The sequence below is a fragment of the Lissotriton helveticus genome, chromosome 5_1, assembly GCF_964261635.1.
Source record: "Lissotriton helveticus chromosome 5_1, aLisHel1.1, whole genome shotgun sequence".
Taxonomy (NCBI): Eukaryota; Metazoa; Chordata; class Amphibia; order Caudata; family Salamandridae; genus Lissotriton; species Lissotriton helveticus.
In genome coordinates, this window is record NC_136065.1 from 437,830,203 (window position 1) to 437,848,650 (window position 18,448).

An 18,448-nucleotide genomic window follows, 5' to 3' on the forward strand; every position below is an offset into this window, starting at 1 on the left:
TTTTAGGGTTCAGCTCTGGGTTAAGGTAAGGGGAGGTGAGGGGGATATGAGGACAGATGTAAATGGGTGAGGGTGACTTGAGGGTTGAGGGGTAGGTAGATGTGAAAGGAGGTTAGGGTGGCTTGAGGGTTAAGGGGTGGGTAGAGGTAAAGTGGGTGAAAGTGACTTGAGAGTTGAGGGGTGGGTGGAGGTAAAGGACGCAAGGGTGACTTGAGGGGTGGGTAGAGGTAAAGTGAATGTGGGCAACTTGAGGATTGAGCGGTGTGTAGAGGTAAAGGGAGATAATGGCGATAAGGGTTATGGGGTGGGTAGAAATAAGAGAAGATGATGGTGAATTGAGGGTTTAGGTGGATAGAGGGAAAGGCATGTGAAAGTGACTTGAGGGTTGGGGAATGTAAAGGTAAACGGAAGTGAGGGTGACTTGAGGGTTCAGATGTGGCTAGAAATGAGGGTGACTTGAGGGTTCAGGGTGGGAAGGAGAAAAGGAAGGTAAGGGGGTAAGGGGGGCTTGAAGGTAGAGGGGTTGTCGAGGTAATGAGACGTGAGGGCTCTGGTCGGGTAGAGGGAAAGGGCGACTTGAGGGTTCAAGGGTCAGTAGAGGTAAAGGTAGGTGAATGTGAACTAAGGGTTCAGGGGTGGTAGAGAGGTAAATTGAGATGAGGATGACTTGAGGGCTCTTGGCAGGGTAGAGGTAAAGCAAGATGAAGGTAACTTGAGGGTTATGGGGTGGGTAGAGGTAAAGAGAGGTGAGGGTTACTACGGGGTTCCGAGGTGGGTAGAATTAAGTAAGGTGATGGTGACTTGCAAGCTTGGGTGGAAATATGTATAGGAATGTGGGGATGACTTGAGGGCTCAGGGGTGGGTAGAGGTAAAGGAAGGTGAGGGTGACTTGAGGGTTCAGGGGTCGTCAGAGGTTACAGAAGTTGAGTGTGACTTGAGGGATAAGGGGTGTGTAGCAGTAATGGGAGGTGAGAGTGACTTGAGGGTTCAAGGGTGAGGAACGGTAAAAAGAGGCGAGGGCGACTTGAGTTTTCAGGGATAAGTAAAGGTAAAGGGAGGTGAGGTGAGGGTGACTTGAGGGTTCAGGGTTGGGTATGGTAAAAGGAAGTGAAGGTGACTTGAATGGATAGTATTATATGATGCTGCCTGTCCTTGCTATGGTATGGAATGGTATGGCCTGTCATTTTGTAGTATGCATGGTATAGGCTGTTATTGTATGGTATGATATGGTACGACCTGTTATTGTATAAAATTGTATAACATGGTATAATATTGTATGGGCTGTAATTATATGGTATGTCATGGTATGCACTGTATTTTATTGCATAATATGGTATATTAGGATGTACCTGATAGTACAATTTCATTGATCTATAAAAAATTGATCAACACTAGAATTGACCTGCTTGTGCACCTCAGGGCTTTATGGATTGCCGACGGATTGGAATTGGACGATGAGGACTGGCAATCTGCATTGTCCTCGCCTAAAGAGGTTGCCATACCTGCCCACCTTCGGTTCATCCAACTTAAGATCCTTCATCATGTGTATGTCACTGGTCCGAGTATGGTTCGAATGGGCTATTCTTTGGATGGGCTGTGTAAGCGTGGCTGCGGCATGATTGGCACCTTCCTTCACATTTTGTGGGAATGTCCCGAGGTGGCTGATTTCTGGTCCCGAGTGCATGCGATTATGGAGAGGGTCACGGGGGTTCCGCTTCTACCAGAGGCCCGGCGCTGTCTCTTGAATGTGTGGGAACCGAATGATTATAATGCTGCTCAGATTTGCTGGGCGACCCTCGGCAACATGATCGCTAAGAGGGATATTGCACAGCTATGGGGCTCCCACAGGCCGCCCACTGTATTGGCGTGGAAGGAGAACATGGACTGGTGCATGTTTAGGGATAAGACTGTGTACTTGTCTCGGGGCAGGCCCAGAAAATGGAACAGAATTTGGTCACAGTGGAATGCTTATCGTGGAAATATATGTATTCCCCCACATGATTTTACTCCTGATGTTCCCTTGTCCCCCTAATTGGCATTCCCAGTGTTTTGTATCGACTGTGTATATTGCATTGTTTCCTCGCTGCCCCCCCCCCCCTCCTCGATACTGCTTTTAACCATACTGCACATACTGTACTGTTCGGAGCTTCTCCCGCATGGACTCAGGATCACCATTACTGTAATTTTGCCTTGTGAACTATGTTTTGTTGTTTGTTGTTAATTTCAATAAAATTTTAAAAAAATAAAAAAAAATATGGTATATTAGGGTCTGTTATTGTATAGTATGGAATGGTATGGTATGTCATGGCTTGTTAATGTGTATTATGGTATGAGTATGGTATGGAATGTTATTGAGACGTAGAACCTATGAACTGCTAACCGAACGCATTTACATGCTTTTAGATAAGCACCAATATCATCAGTTGCTACAATTAGAAAACATGTAACTTTCGTTGGCTTTTCCAAAGTAGGCAGGAAGACGGCATTACATAGAATGCAACCAAAACAGGGACGAGTCATAAAAAACACCCTCTTAGTGAACGCTGCAACATGTAACTTTACTAAAATGTAATAAAATGTGTAGTTGTGTTGCTATGCAGTGCGTACAAGATTGGCCAGACGAAAGTGGCCCAATAGAAAGTGAAGTTTTGACAAATCTGGAAACCAAACATCGAGCAAGGAGAGCGACAGGCCCAAGACAGAAAAGCAAAAATAAAGGGGCATAAAATCAGCTAAAAAAAAATAAGATAGAGAGGCATGAGAGTGTAAAAAAATAACATACAAACAAATAACACACACTCAATCAAAAGTACCACCATCCGAACAAAAGCAGCAAGGAAGAACACTAATAAAGACATCATTACTTGATCAAACCTCCAGGGAACAAAACACAAACAGAGATAAGTGAAGCCGACGTGTGCAGACACAAGCTCAGCAATGAAAACGAAGAAGAAAATAAGAGTGACAAGAAGCCAATCAATGGTAATTAAAAGCCTATATTTAGAGTTTTTTTTAAAAGAAACAATAGATCGTTGCAAGCGACAGTACAAGCGCGATGTCTGAGACGGTTCCCAAAAAGGCAGAATCGGATAGGGTTCAAATACATGACTTTCAAGTTACTCACGGATATATGCAGTGAGCACTCGACTCACTGAGAGATGTTAGGCCTCGTCAGTCCCCCCAAGAGGAATTTCTCAAAACACAACCTAAATTTAAGGACGTTAATGGATTAGACTATTGTCTGCACTGGGCAAAGCGATAGTAGAAATGCTCTAGACGCCGTTTGTGGTGTCAGAGTATTGGTGTTGCCTTAATTTGATAAAAAGGATTGCTAATGATGCCAGATTTGGCAGGCAAACTCCATGGTACTAATATCACTGTTTACTCTAATCGACTAATGATATGTCAGATCGCCCAGATGGGATAGGCACAGGCGAGTGCATGAAAAGCAAGTCAAAGGGAGGAGGCTGGAAGAAAACATCTGTATCTGAATAGAAAAGAGATGGAGAGATGGCAAGAAGAACCGAATACATACATATAAGTTGTGATTCAAGCCGGATGAAGTAATTGACAAAACATATAGGAAAAAATGTCATACAATAATTTATGAATGTGGTATTTGTGTAGCTAAAACCACAAAAGGCAAGGAGACTGTTAATGGGTGATTGGAGGGATGCCCGGGGTCTGAAAGTGGAAGTGAACTGTTTCTGCATTGTAATGTAGTGTTTTTAAGGAGATGTGTCTTCAATTCTTTCATAAATTGGAAAAGTTGTTCCACATCCTCAGTGCACAGACAGAAAAGGCCTGCTGTCTTGTTTTTTTCTCCTGTTCGCTTCTTCATCGCTGATGGTGTCTTGGGTATGGGCATGTCAAGAGCCACAGGGATGCCATATAAGGAGAATTATTCGGCATATAATTGCATCAAAGTATTGCTCGTTATAGGGCCATAATACTTACATATACATTCATCTTCTAAAATGTAAAGCAACTTTGAGTTGTATGCCTGAACTATGAGGTTGAACACCTAGCAGTGTCAAATGGGAAGCTGCATATGTTCTCTTCTGACCTGGATCTGAGGTCAGTGGTCTGTGATGGAAAATGTGTTTCCAAAGAATCATTGAGTCTTTATATAACTTAGTGGAGCAGCCAATATCCAACTCATAGAAGGTAGTAAATAGGTAAAGGCAGATATGGTACAATACAATAATTACAAAATCCAATAAAACTTGAATCCCAAGTTTATAGCTCAAAAAGAGATAAAACTTTAATAAACATATTAAAGTTATGAAAAAGTAAAAAGTAAGAAGAACGTTGGCACGCTGAAGTCGTTAATACTAATATTCAAATGTAATTAAGGAAAATGTCTGCAGTCGCAGGTCAATTCTTGTTCTGGTCACAGTGAGCCTCGGACTGTCTCTTTCTTAGGGTTACAAGCTTCACCGTACAAGTCAGAGGCCACCGAAGTCATCTGCGGCGTCCCCCAAGGATCCTCTCTGAGCCCAACCCTCTTCAACGTCTACATGAGCCCCCTCGCGGCCATCGTACGCAAACACAACCTCAGCATTATCTCCTACGCCGACGACACCCAGCTGATCCTCTCCCTGACCAACAACCCCGCCGCCGCCAGAGCCAACCTGCACGAAGGGATGAAAGAGGTAGCCGAGTGGATGACGACCAGCCGCCTGAAACTAAACTCGGACAAGACGGAGGTCCTCATCCTGGGCTCCTCGCCCTCCGCCTGGGACGACTCCTGGTGGCCCCCCGCCCTGGGTACCGCACCCAAACCGACGGACCACGCACGCAACCTGGGCTTCATCCTGGACTCCTCCCTCTCCATGACCAGGCAAGTCAACAACGTCTCCTCGGCGTGCTTCAACATCCTGCGCATGCTACGGAAGATCTTCTGGTGGATCCCCACCGAGACCAGGAAGACCGTCACCCAGGCCCTCGTCACCAGCCGGCTCGACTACGGCAACGCCCTCTACGCCGGGACCACCGCCAAACTCCAGAAGAGACTCCAGCGGATCCAGAACGCCTCAGCCAGACTCATCCTCGACATCCCACGAACCAGCCACATCTCCGGACATCTGAGAGACCTGCACTGGCTCCCCGTCAACAAAAGAATCACGTTCCGCCTCCTCACCCACGCACACAAAGCCCTACACAACCAAGGCCCGAGCTACCTCAACAGCCGAATCAACTTCCACGCTCCCAAACGCCACCTCCGATCAGCCAGCCTCGCCCTCGCCGCTGTCCCCCGCATCCGAAGATCGACATCAGGAGGAAGGTCCTTCTCCTACCTGGCCGCCAAGACCTGGAACTCCCTCCCGACCGACCTGCGCCTGACCCAAGACCACCTCTCCTTCAGGAAGAAGCTGAAGACCTGGCTATTCGAGCAGTAGCGGCACCCCCCCCCCCCCCAGCGCCTTGAGACCCTTCGGGTAGGTAGCGCGCTCTATAAGTGTCATTGATTGATTGATTGATTGATTGATTACGATCCTTGAAGCTTAAGCACTACATGTGATAGTTGCCAAAGATCGAAGGTCCTTACTCAATAGAGCGTGCTGCTCTATTGAGTCTATTGAGGTGGTTGGTCCTAGCACGGTATTTGTACTTTACGCCCAGGTGGGTCAAAGAGTGACAAACTGACAAAGCAGACTAATTAATGAGCTCTAGATCAGAAGCATAGCTGGGAATTCAAAACAGCCAGATCACCAATCTGACTTCAATATAATGAACCAGCTCCCCAGCACTTTGTATTTGCTGCTGTAACTCTTCTGGTAATGGTTCTAGCAGTCTTCACAGTGCCCTCTGCAGCACCTCTGGTCTTCTTGAGGTCACTTGTGGTCTATCGGACAGCACTTCAAGCTTTATCCCACATAGAGGAGATATACTTCAAAGTGCTGGAGAGAATTTCCATCATATATCTTCTGTTTGTGGCAACTGGACCAGCCGCTTACTGCCAGTCAGACTGAATGCAGGGTTTAAAGTTGTGTTCGAAGGCAACAATGCTACCAGTATCTTCCCAGGCTTTCTCAGAGGCTTAGAGGTCAGGTCAGAGGCTGACTTGGACTAGATCCCCTTTGTGTTTCCACACTCAAGACAAATATGAGAAAAATTGAATATGGAGCTTTCACATGCCATTGCTCTGCAGGCTAGAGATGTTCTTAATTCACCTTTTTGTCGAAGCAGCCTGCCCTGGAAAGTTTTGATTATCCTCTAATAAATGAATGGACTTGGGGCAGAGTGCCACTTTGAACTAGCAATTGATGGAACAATGTTAGTCATAATAATATTCTCAGTAGAGGGCTTTATTGGTTTGAAAGATTTGTAGCAGGGCAAAAATGTATTGGAGAATAAAAGGAACATTCTCTTGAAATTCTGCTCAAATGTTGCCACAATTATTATTACTACGGTAGTGTGTTGCTATAAAGTACATTCGGCTATTAGCAAGACCTCAAAGTGCTACTGGTGTTCAGGTGCCTTATAAACTTGTTTGTGAGGAGTGCAGCACCAATTGCAGTCTGGTTCAGCGTGAGATTGTGATGTCAGAACCATGAACCTTATTGAAATACCTGTGCCTTGTGGAAGTTAGTCTTGATGAGCTGTGGAGTGGGACTTGGTGAAATTTACTAAGTTGCTAACATGAAACAGAATAAAAATGATTGTGTCCTCACTAGGCTATCCTAATATCAGGAGCTACTCATGTAGGTAAGAGCGGTGTGGCCATGGGGACGGGTTGGGGAGATTTGACAGGCGATAAAATAACTAATTTTCCCTTGTCGTCTGTCGAAATCTACCCCCACCCCAACCAACTGGCCACACTGCTCTTACCTGCAGGGGCTGCCGCTGCCTAATGTGGTGCCCAACTTTAGTCTACAGGGTTAGATTAGTAGCAGATTTGACATAGTCAAAGGTTGTGATGAACATCTACAATGGATCTGGCACAGATGGATCAAACTTTGACAATATTCTAAATCAATAGTATGACACGAGAATACTGTTTCCAGCTAACCAAAATTCCCTCCACTTTCCTTAGGCCAATTTAACATAAGGACAAATGGTAAAATATAAAAAAATCACAATTTTTGAACATTTTTGTGACATTTCTAAAACTTTGCTAGAAAAGTAAAATCAACTAAATTTGTATTTTTTTGTTTTTTTGGGTTTTCCAAGCACAAAATCGCAAATGCAGGATGGGCTGATTAAACGCTTTAGAAGCTACACAGTAACTTTTCTTGTGGAAGTAAAAGTGCTCACTTTAATTGGCTATTCCATTATGAACTATTTAATGCCTGATTTTTTTCTTAAATCTATTGTTGCACAAAAATTTGGAACTTCCACAAACAAAATATCAATTGTGAATCAATTTATGAATGTGGTATTATAACCTACCGGCTATGGCCTGGAATGTGTCGGAATGGTAAAGCTAACAGTTCTTCCTAATTATAACCGTAGGACAGGCCAAACATTGTTCTTTAGGTGACAAAGGTGGTTAGAAATCTGTGACATGGACACACGTCGAATGTTAGTTGCCTCTGCACCTTCCATGTTATGTCCACATGTGTATCTCCAACAATGTTGTTTTCGGCAGGTGAGCACCAGTGTCATCTTAAGGATTTTGGGGGCCCTGGGAAAGAGTTATATTCAGGCTCCTATTTGGAGTAACTTTTAAATTTGTTTACCCATTTTCTATCAATTTAAGACCCATGATGACAAATAATTTAGAATTATACGTTAAAGGATGACATATAGAAACAGAGGGAAAGGGGAAAAGTTCCCTTTCTCAGGAGCGCCTTGGAAGTTGGGGCCCACGGCAATTGCCCCTTTGCCCATGCGTTAAAACGTCCCTGGTTCGGCACCTCCTTACAAATTCATGTTGTCTTAAAAATATATAGCAAACATTTGTGCCAATGGCTAAATACCGGACCTAAAACCTACCTAGATGGGGACAATCTTAACCCTGACGACACAGTAACCGATGGTTTCCTTACTCCTGAAGTATCAGTTTCAAATCGGATGAATCCACCTGGCGTTCTTGACAAATGGAATTTGTCATTTGATGCGCGGCGTCACGGAATGGGTGGGGCAACTGGTACCAACACACTGTTGGAGGGTAAGAAAGGAAATGCTTTCCCTATGTTTGTTTACAAAGTGGTGCTAAACAAGTGCGTGCTAAGAAAACAGAATTTTCGATGCATTTATTTTTCAATAATGTAGCACGCTCCTTGCCGTCAGTATATTGTATTGTACAAGTAAAGCACAACATCCTAGTGGGAAAACTTGACGTGTAGTCAAGGAGGGCAATCGATGAATGCTTTGCGCTGTGGTGCAATACTTTAATGCAACTGTTGTACATTGATTGCGAGGGGAAAGATGCTCTACTCTGAGAGTAGTCTCTGAGTTGGACAGCATAGAATCACAAAAAAGAATGAATGAATGAATGGATGGATGGTGGGTGGTTGGTTGGATGGATGGATCCATTGGTTTATTTCCAGAGAGGTGAACCACAGATTGATAGTTGATGGGGAAAAAATGATGAGTCTAGGGTCCCCATTGCTAATACATAAACTGCAGGGATCTGTGCTTCACCTGTGGTTACCAATGTGAATTCTGGTGGATCAATTCAGCACTCGATTCTTCTGATTTTAATAAAATTAGTATTCTTGAACTCGGTAACAATAAACATTCATTATGAATCAGTGGTGCCAAGCCGCCCCTTTGGTGTAAGTGCGTTCTGCAAATACACTGACTACGTAAGAGCCTCAGGAGATGATGGCAAGATTACGGAGATGAAAAATAGAGAAAATAATTTAGGTAACACGTAAACCAATGATGGGCGTTATACAGATATGTGTGGGGAATGTATGCACACACAGATCAATAAAGGAAAGATACAGTGTCAGATGGGGGGTATACAGACCAATATTGGAGAGACATTCTGGAGCCCATAGTTGTAAACGGGGATACAGAGCTATGTAGATCAATAATGGAGGGATACAAGGAGACATTTGAGAACTACAGATCAAGAAAAAGGGGGCATATAAAAAGACGGAGAGATAGTTTGATGTGGTATATATAGGTCAGTGAAGCACCGATATGCAACACTATGAGGCTCTGTAAAGAGGAAATATGGAGCGATACAGAGAGATGAGAAATTATGCAGATTATTGACCCAAAAACAAACTGAGGGATAGGGAAATACACATATCAGTGACAGAGAAATAAACACAACGATACATTGACATACTAATGAATGAGGGAAACATACAGAGAGCCAGGGAGATAAGAAAATCAATTACGGGCAGAGATGTACGAATTTACAGATACCTTACATAGAGCTATACAGAGAAATGGAGAGATATACACAGAGAGAAAAGACATAAAGAGAGGTAAACATGTGTACAGATCAGTGATCATTAGATACACACAGAGATATAGAGATGTGTAGATTATCGATGGAGAAATATACTTTGGAATAAAGATATGTAGAGAAAGCAAGAGATATACAGACATCCAAGGAGTTTTATATAGGGATTGGAAGATATTCCAAACAGGTTGAAGAGATCTGGGGAAATATGGACAAATATAGAGTGAGGTGGGCTAATATATACATCACTAAGTGATATAGGGATCAGTGATGGAGAGATAAGCAGGGGTATGGAGAGAAAAACAGAGCTAGAGAGACACAGACAAATATTGGAAAGCTATCAAGAGATATATATAAAAAAATAATGGACAGCAATACAGGGAGAATGCTGAAGTATAATAAATAAATCTGTATTTTTAAAGCACAAACTCACCCTTACGGGTCTCAAGGCGCTGGGGGCCGTTGTGGAAATTAAGTGAGCTATTACCCAGAGTCACATGGTGCTGAGCTGAGCTGAGCTGCCGCCGGAGCTGGGGATTGAACCGTGAACCCTGTGCTCCGTAGTCAGCTGCCCTGGCCGCTGCACCACACCTCTCCAAGAATAGGAGTGATATATACATACCACTCATGATAGGTATGAAACAAGACAGTGAACTACAGTGATTGGTGGGTAGCTATACATAAAGCTGGACAGCTGTACAGATATTGATGAGGTGAGGTAGAGAGATCGATCTATATATAGACCCATAACGGAGATACAGATAGATGGTGTGATATACAGCTCAGTGATGTGGAAATGTAGTCTGACATTGGAAGATATACTTAGTAGTTATGGGGATTTATGCAAAGACATTTACAGAGACAGTGAAAGTTATGAAGATCAGTATTGCAGAGGTATGCATATCATTGATGGAGATATATGCACAGAGAATTGGATCAATACGCAGAAATATGTGTGGATACAGAGATCAATGCTGGAGTGATATACATCACAATAGAAAAGCAGAGGGATTGTGAGTTATACAAATCAATGGAGAGATATGTACACCATGATGAAGTGGCATACAGAGAGACAGGAAGGCAAAAGAGATATTGTGGCATGTACAAAGAAATATAGGGTGATAGAAAAATAGACAGATCATGATAGCAAGATAAAAAGAGATATGAGGAGACATTCAGATAGGTGCTACGGTATAATGGGAGATATGCAGAAGGTGATAGAGAGATATACACAGATATAGAGGGGGACATGAAAGAGACATTGGGAGAAGGGAAATGTGGAAGTATGTAGAGGGATGGAAATATATATACAGATCGTGAGGGAAAAAGAGAGATGAAGAGATATACAAAGAGATGGGACGCTTTAACAAGAGATCTGTGGAATACAGGACCAATGGTGGAACAATACACAGAATGACTGAGGGATATTCGGAGATTGACACAGGTACAGAACTCGATGGATAAATATATAGAGATATGGGGAAATGTATAGAGATATTGTCTGACATACCCAGAAATTTGGGAGGTATAAATATCAATGGCACAATATATACATCCCGATGGATGGATACATGTAGTTATAAGAAGAGATGAGGAGATGTAAAGAAAGATGGGAAAATAGGCAGAGGGATGGCAATTTAAGAGAATTCCTCCAGATCAACAATGAACTTCAATAGATGGTGGTCAGCAGTAGTGATAGACTTGGAGTGAGCTATGGGATCATTGGGAGTAAACTCACAGAGGATATATTTCTTGAGTCTCATTCCCACTGTGCATTAGTTATATATTTTCAGTTTGAAAATACACAAGACTGCCCCGAGTACACATTAAATGCCTCACTATGAAACCCAAAAGACACATAAATGATGGACGGAATGCAGAACAAATCAAAACATTCACCCCCAGTCAAGAGATCTTGGTTAAATCCATCATTCTTTTGCTCACCATGCCACCCCAGTTTAGACCTGGCCATATTAGAATCAGTCTTGACCCTGTGCCTCATGGAACAGTCCAGCCCGAACTGCCAAGCCAGGTCGTCCATGGACCGGAAACAAGCATCCCAGGACCAGCTTCAGGGATTCACCCCTCTTCCACGAGGATAGCTTGATTCCAGTGGCACAGTGAGCCCAGGACCCACATCTGGGCATACCTGGCGCACGTAGGGCGAGAAAGCAAAAGACACACAATTGATGGACGGAAGGCAGAACAAATCAAAATATATTTGCCTATGGCTGGGTCCAAACTGGAATGGCATGGTGAGCAAAAACATTACGGATTTAGACCCAGATCTCTGTTCTGGGCTGAATGTATGACATTGTTCTGCATTCTGTCCATCAATTGTTCTTTTTGCATTTGTCACCCCGAGTGGGACGGGTATGCCCTGTCGTGGGTCCCGTACTCTCCATGCCACTGGAGTCAAGCTATTGTGGCTGATGAGAGCTGAAAGCCTGAAACCGGTCCTAGGATGCTTGTTTCCAGTCCAGGGAGGACCTGACCTTACAGCTCAGGCTGGACTGTTCCCATTGGGCGCAGGGTCAAGAGTGAATTGCATATGGCTGGGTCCAAACTGGAATGGCATGGTGAGCAAAAAAATGATGGATTTAGGTCCAGATCTCCGTACTGGGGTGAATGTATAACATTGTTCAGCATTCTGTCCATCAATTGTTCTTTTTACATTTGTCACCCCGAGTTGGACGGGTATGCCCTGACGTATGGCCCGACGTGGGTCACGTGCTCTCCATGCCACTGGAGTCAAGCTATCCTGGCTGATGAGGGCTGAAAGCCCGAAACTGGTCCTCGGATGCTTGTTTCCAGTCCAGGGAGGACCTGGCTTGGCAGTTCGGGCTGGACTGTTCCCATTGGGGCACAGGGTCAAGACTGATTTGCATATGGCTGGGGCCAAACTGGAATGGCATGATGAGCAAAAAAACGATGGATTTAGGCCCAGATCTCTGTACTGGGTGAATGTATGACATTGTTCTGCATCCTGTCCATCAATTGTTCTTTTCGCATTTGTCACTATGAAACCATGCAGGCCCTACATTGTGGCAACACCATTGTTTTATGTCACAGTAGTGTATTTGAGTTTCAAGAATTGCTGGAGGGGAACGATGCACTTATTTTCAAGATAAATGTAGAGTGTGGTTTACAGGCCATGGGGAGTAGGCTCTGATTTACATCAAATGTTGTCGGCTTTCTGCAGGTGTCGGAACGTTGGTGGGAGCTTCACTCTCCTTGCCTTTTGTCAATTTTTTATTATACTAATAGTGCATAATATTACATTATTCACTATTAGTTTAATTAAAAAAATGGAGAACAAATAGCTGGAATATGACTTTCCTTAGCAGCTGGGGTAAGTAAAAAAAATGCTTTTAAATGGATGTATGTTGTGTACGTGCTTGCAGTTTTTAGTGTGTTTATGTAGGAGAGTGTGTTTATGTGTGAATCTGTGAGTATGTGTAGGCAGAGTGTGTGTGTGTGTATATGTGAGTGTGTGTGTATGTGTGAATATGTGTGTATGTATAGGCAGGGTGTGTGTGACTGTGTGAGTGTGTGTGTATGTATGTGTGTTTATGTGTAAGCATGTGTATGTGTGAGTGAAAGTGAAGGTTAAGGGGCACGTGAAGTCACTTCCCCTCCTACCCATGGCATTTTGGTGAATTGTCGTGCATATTCCCCACTCCCATTTGTCTATTCACTATTACTTACCCTTTCCTCTCCTTTGTTGTTTCAGCCACTATATACATATCTCCCTACTTTACCAGTGACTTAATTTTATTTTTGCTCAACCTCTAGTAGACGTTCTGCTGCAGTAGGGGGCATAGTGTGCTGTGCTAAGAATGCAAGCCCTGTAAATAGTTTAAGTGGGTTAATGTGAATTTCGCATAGATCAGTGGATAAACTATAATGTTCTAAAGCATGTGAGAACAAGTCAACATTTTAAGGTCAATAAAATGGGTATCAGGGAGTTGGGGAATAGTAAGACCTCTTACTTGCAGCATCACGGAGCCTCATGCCCTTGGAAACAAGCACTGACTGAAAAAATAATAATTACTACTCGTCTGCTTGAGCTTTCATCTACATGCTCATCCCACAAGTTCCTCCCTTTATTTCCTTCCTGTATATTATCTCATGCCCAGTTGCTTCATCGTCACTCAAACCAACATATTGTTGATGGAAGTTAATATCACCTTGTTTGTCAACAAGCCTTAACTGTGATCCAACCTTCAAGACTCATGAGTCAAACGTGTTTTGCCCATGGGCTGAGAGCAAATCCAGTCCACAGACGTTTCCACCCGGCACCTGGGAAGAACTAGGTAAACAAGTAGGGGCATGCATAGATACCTAGTTTTTTCATTGTGCAGTACGGATAATTCTTATGAGAACCACGTGTAAAACAAAACGAAGTGAAAATGGGCTTTGACATGAAATCAGGACTTACACAATGCTTTTTATTTTAAGATTCCGTTTTCACTCTCCGTATAAGCCCTAAGCACGGAGTTCAAGAGAATATGATACCGCCATCCAATTTTTGTAGTTCACGTAGAACCTGATTATTGGAGTACCCATCGTTTATCCGATTTCTTCATTCTTCTTCAGGGTTGTAGCTTCCGTTGATGCAGAAGGTGCAGTGGCACAGGGGGCCTGAGGGGCCCACTGATCCCTGATTATTGCCGTATTTTATCATTCAAATTCTAATCCAGAAGGTCCTTTTCATTTCTTACACTAGAGCCCATGGCACACTTTCTATGCTACTGTTTTTCTTTTCCTTACTCACATACGGACCCACTAATTACCATGGAAACTGACCAATGTGCAGTACAAATGTTTTAACTTTGAAGGAAAAAGTATGAAAGTAATCTAAAATGCACTGAAACAGGAGAAACATTAACATACTGAACAACCTATCTACCTATCCATTTCTCGTCTGATCAACTTCTTATTTCCTATTTTCTATCTCGGATATTTTCTATCTTGCTCCCTGTGTCTCTCGATGCCCAGAAAGCCATCTTCAGCCAGCACCTCTGCCTTCTTCTCTGGCCATTTCCATATCTAACCTTCTACCAGCCCATCTTGTTATGTGTATATCAAGCCTCCATCCACTTTCTTACGTGACAATTTGTATATCCAGCCACGCTCTACAACCATATCAGCCCGCCTTTATATCCAATCATGACCCAAATCTCTGTTTGACCAACTTTCCACCCAGCCTGACTTTACTATACCATTCTATTCATCCGTCATCATATTCTGCCTCCATCAAACACTCTGCCTGGCACCTTCATAGCCAGCCCCTCTTTATCTCCCTGTGTGGTCATGTTTATACCCAGCCTCTGTGTGCCCCACTGCCTGGCCAGCTTTCCATCCGATCCTCTGTCGTTTACTTTGTATGCAGCCTTCACTGACCCTATATTGCTATGATGCCATGAACGCTTTGGGTTAAGACAGGTGTGTTATTTGGAACTGAGTACAGAGGTGAGCAAAGAACATTAGCATATTAGCAGTTGTAAACACAGACTTTGTAAAAAATTATTTAGAAAATGTAATTGCATCCAGGATCAACTAAAAAAAGAATTTCCAGAGATAACAAGATATTGGTAACATAGATTGTCTATACAATAACAGCACCCACCTCACTAATCTTACCCTTGTGGCCGTGAAATACAGCAATATACTTTTCAGGTGAACATAACTTACCACCCGAGTCCTCCTATTCTGCCTCCTGCTGCTCTGACTTCTTTAAAAGACATATTCACAACAAAGCAAAGAACCGTCCTTACCCTGCCAATCCAGCCATCTTTACAGAGACCTTCAGTCTAGCCCCTTTCCTCTCCAGGCCTCTGTTTATCCACCTATTACTGTTTGTATATATAATTTCTAGGTACCACCTTATATAGCCATCTGTAAATCAAGCAGTGTGGTTTCTGATCAACTCGTCTATCCATCTTTACATCCAGGCACCCATCTTTCTGCCCAGCTATCTAAACTCCATGTTTCTACTTGTCTATTATTGCTCAGATTCAGCTTTCTGTGTACATACTTCTCTATTTAAATAGTTATCTATTTTCCTACCTACAAAACTTACACTTTACTATGTAGCCTTCCATCCACCAACCCTCTGATCAAGCCCTCTTAATACCTACATCCCTGTTCATATGTATGTCCAACATCTGCTTAACCTAGATAGGCATCCAGCCAAGTTATTTCCAAACTGTTATCTAGCTATCCACCGAGCTAGTTCGCTATATTACTCATTTTTGCCCAAATATATATCTAGCGCTCATGTGTCCTGCCTTGAGATCTGGCCATCTTTGCACCCGAGCCTCCACCAAGAACGCCACCTTTTTAACCATATTTAAATTCATGCTCCCGCCAGCTACCCAGTTCCATACTCATTACTGTTTGAAGCCTTAGTAAACTTTCTTATGGTGCCTGGTTTCTTGTTAGCGCTTCTTCTCTCTAGCCATCCTCAAACACCACACTTCTCCTACACTTTAAACTAACCATCTTCTTTATATTTCACTTTTCATTTGTGCGTCGAGTTAGTTATTTTTCTGTCCAGACATTCAATTATCTATCTCTCAAGACATCTTCATGCACAGCTTCCCTTTGTTCACTCTTCTGTCTATCCATCGCCCTGCATCGATATCTCCACTTTCTGAGCCACCTTTGCATTTAGATCCAGCAAGCTGCGTGCCTCCACCTGTGTGCTTCCACATGTGTGCTTCCACCTGTGTGCTCCACCTGTGTGCTTGTCAAGCAAGATTCATACTTTCCCATTCAATCACCCCCTATCTATTTATTTACATCTGTAGCCCTCCATCTATATACCATACATTTTATCCATCTATGCATCTTGCCTCCACTTCCCAGCGACCTATGTATCCATTAGCATAGGAAGTTCCCCACCCATGTACATATCTAGCCACTTACTATCCTTCAAACTACTGACCAGCCCATTGACCAATCACTGCATCTTGACACATCTCACCACTCAATTATTCATTAGCTAATCTAGATCAATGGAAATCGACCTGTAAAGCATCCATCACATATTTTATGTGAAACATCTAACATAGTTCAGACATAATTATTCCAGACAGCTTTTATATGGCCCTCCATCTGTGGACTCATCGAAGCAGCCATATTTATAACTAGTCATGGGTTTATTTTCCAACCTATTTACCGCTAACTATTTACTCCCTGATTTAGCCACTGATATTCTTCTCTCTGTCTAACTCTCTGTCTGGCGCTCTCCAGGCTTAAGTAGCCATATTTTTGTCACCTTTTCTTAATCATTCTGTTTTCGTGTTGGTCTCCATGCCATGCCCTCAAGCGATCTACCTTATCCCGGGATATGCATCCTAAACCACCAACCTGGTTGAACAAAGAAGAATGAATGCATGAATAAATGAAGGAGGTAACTTACATGGCATCCTTGACGGATGTATCTCTAGGTGCTGTCCAGGTGCTGTCTAAGTGTGCCTGTCTACTTAGCTATCCATAGTCCTTCTATTAACCATTGCAAGCTCATTTACTTTATCCTCCATCTAGATATTTACATTATCCAGCTTCTCATCTGTCTGTCGCTCCGCAGCACAGCGTAAATCAGTGTGAGATGTGCAGAAACATAATTGCAAAAAACGTCTGTTTGCATTTATCTTCCTGACGTTATGTACGCTGAGCTCCCTTCCTATTTGTCCGCATCTAGTGGTATATTTAAACCACCTCAAGGCGCCAAGCTGGCCAGCACATAGAAAAGTGAACATCTCTACATAATTTGCAGTGCTGGAGGACACCACTTCTCCAAGTATTTCCAAAGTTAGTAGGTGAGCATCTGAAGTCGAAGATGATGAGCACAATCTTGGTCTAGCGGAGAAGCCTGGGTTTGAAATTACGTCTTGTAGTAAGATAGTCACAGGTGGATAGTCAGCAAGCTAAATCCCTGCAGACATCTCTGTGCAAGGGCATGTTACAGATTCAGGATGCCCCAACCTAACCTGACAGCCCATGACTTGAGATACCATAACATAGCAAAACATGGCATAGCATACTTCAAAATAACACAAAAGCATAACGCACCAGAGCATAATATAACAAAAATAACTGCACAGCATTATACAACACTATAGCATAACATGTAATAACATAACATTGTACCACAGACCACGTGGCTATTGGCTAAGGCCGGCCACGAGAAGCATACCCCTCCAAAACTCCCGCCGCGCGCGTGAGCGGTCACGCGCGCGCACTCACCGTCCATGTGGCGGATTTGGCGGTGCTGGACTGCTGGAAGGTGACCTCGAAGTGGTGCGAGCCCGGGTAGTCGGTGTTGGACGGGATGACGGGCGCCGGCGACATGGCGTCGAAGGTGGAGCTGGGCTGCGAGTAGGGCGAGTGCGTCGGCACATTCGAGGTGTGGTCCGAGCCGTAGGGGCTGGTGGAGGCCGCCCGGCTGCCGATGCCTCCCTGATCCATCGTGCTGCTGAGCAGATTGAACTGGGACTGCAGGTGAGGGAGAGACAAAGGGGAGGAGGGAAGAGAGGAGGCTCAGGTGAGAGGATGGCGGCTCCATAAACTCCACACACACACACACACCGCGCGGTGTCCTGTTACAGGCTTTTAAGGGGACGGCTTGGCTAAGACTCCTTCTGAATAGTTCACGTTTTTTCCTCTCTTTCGTTACAGGTCACCACTTGCGAAAAGATGAAGTGAAGGAGTCGGAGCATCCCGGCGCTAAGCCCCCTCCATTAGAGGGCTGCCCCGCTAATGGGGGCACCTGAGAGCAGGAATGCCGGGCCCTGCTGCCATCGCATCGGGGGCCGGGTCACTTCCCTGGGAGTCGCTTTATCAAGCCGTCCATGGGCCGCGCCTCGGATGCTCCTGGAACCGGCCCGTCCAATGGACGCTCGCCCCAGTGACATTTAGAAGGTCAAAAACTCTAAAAATGTGGACAGAAACAAAACCAAAACATCAACACCATAGAGGTGGGGCTGACTGAGCCCTCGAGGCAAAGTTAAAAGCTGTTTGGAATTTCTAGAAAGCATGGTGTGATGGAGGGGGGGATTATGGGGGAGG

At 43.9% G+C, this 18,448-nt stretch overlaps 1 protein-coding gene across 2 annotated transcripts in view; it reads right to left on the minus strand.

The window, feature by feature from the left end:
- The window catches only part of TP73 (tumor protein p73), a 520,666-nt gene that overhangs the window by 138,327 nt on the left and 363,891 nt on the right, over positions 1 to 18,448 (minus strand). For both annotated transcript variants that reach the window (XM_078642641.1, XM_078642642.1), the window contains exon 4: positions 17,627 to 17,875. In XM_078642641.1, the coding sequence (XP_078498767.1) occupies positions 17,627 to 17,875 (249 nt within the window). The remainder of the gene's footprint in view (positions 1 to 17,626; positions 17,876 to 18,448) is intronic.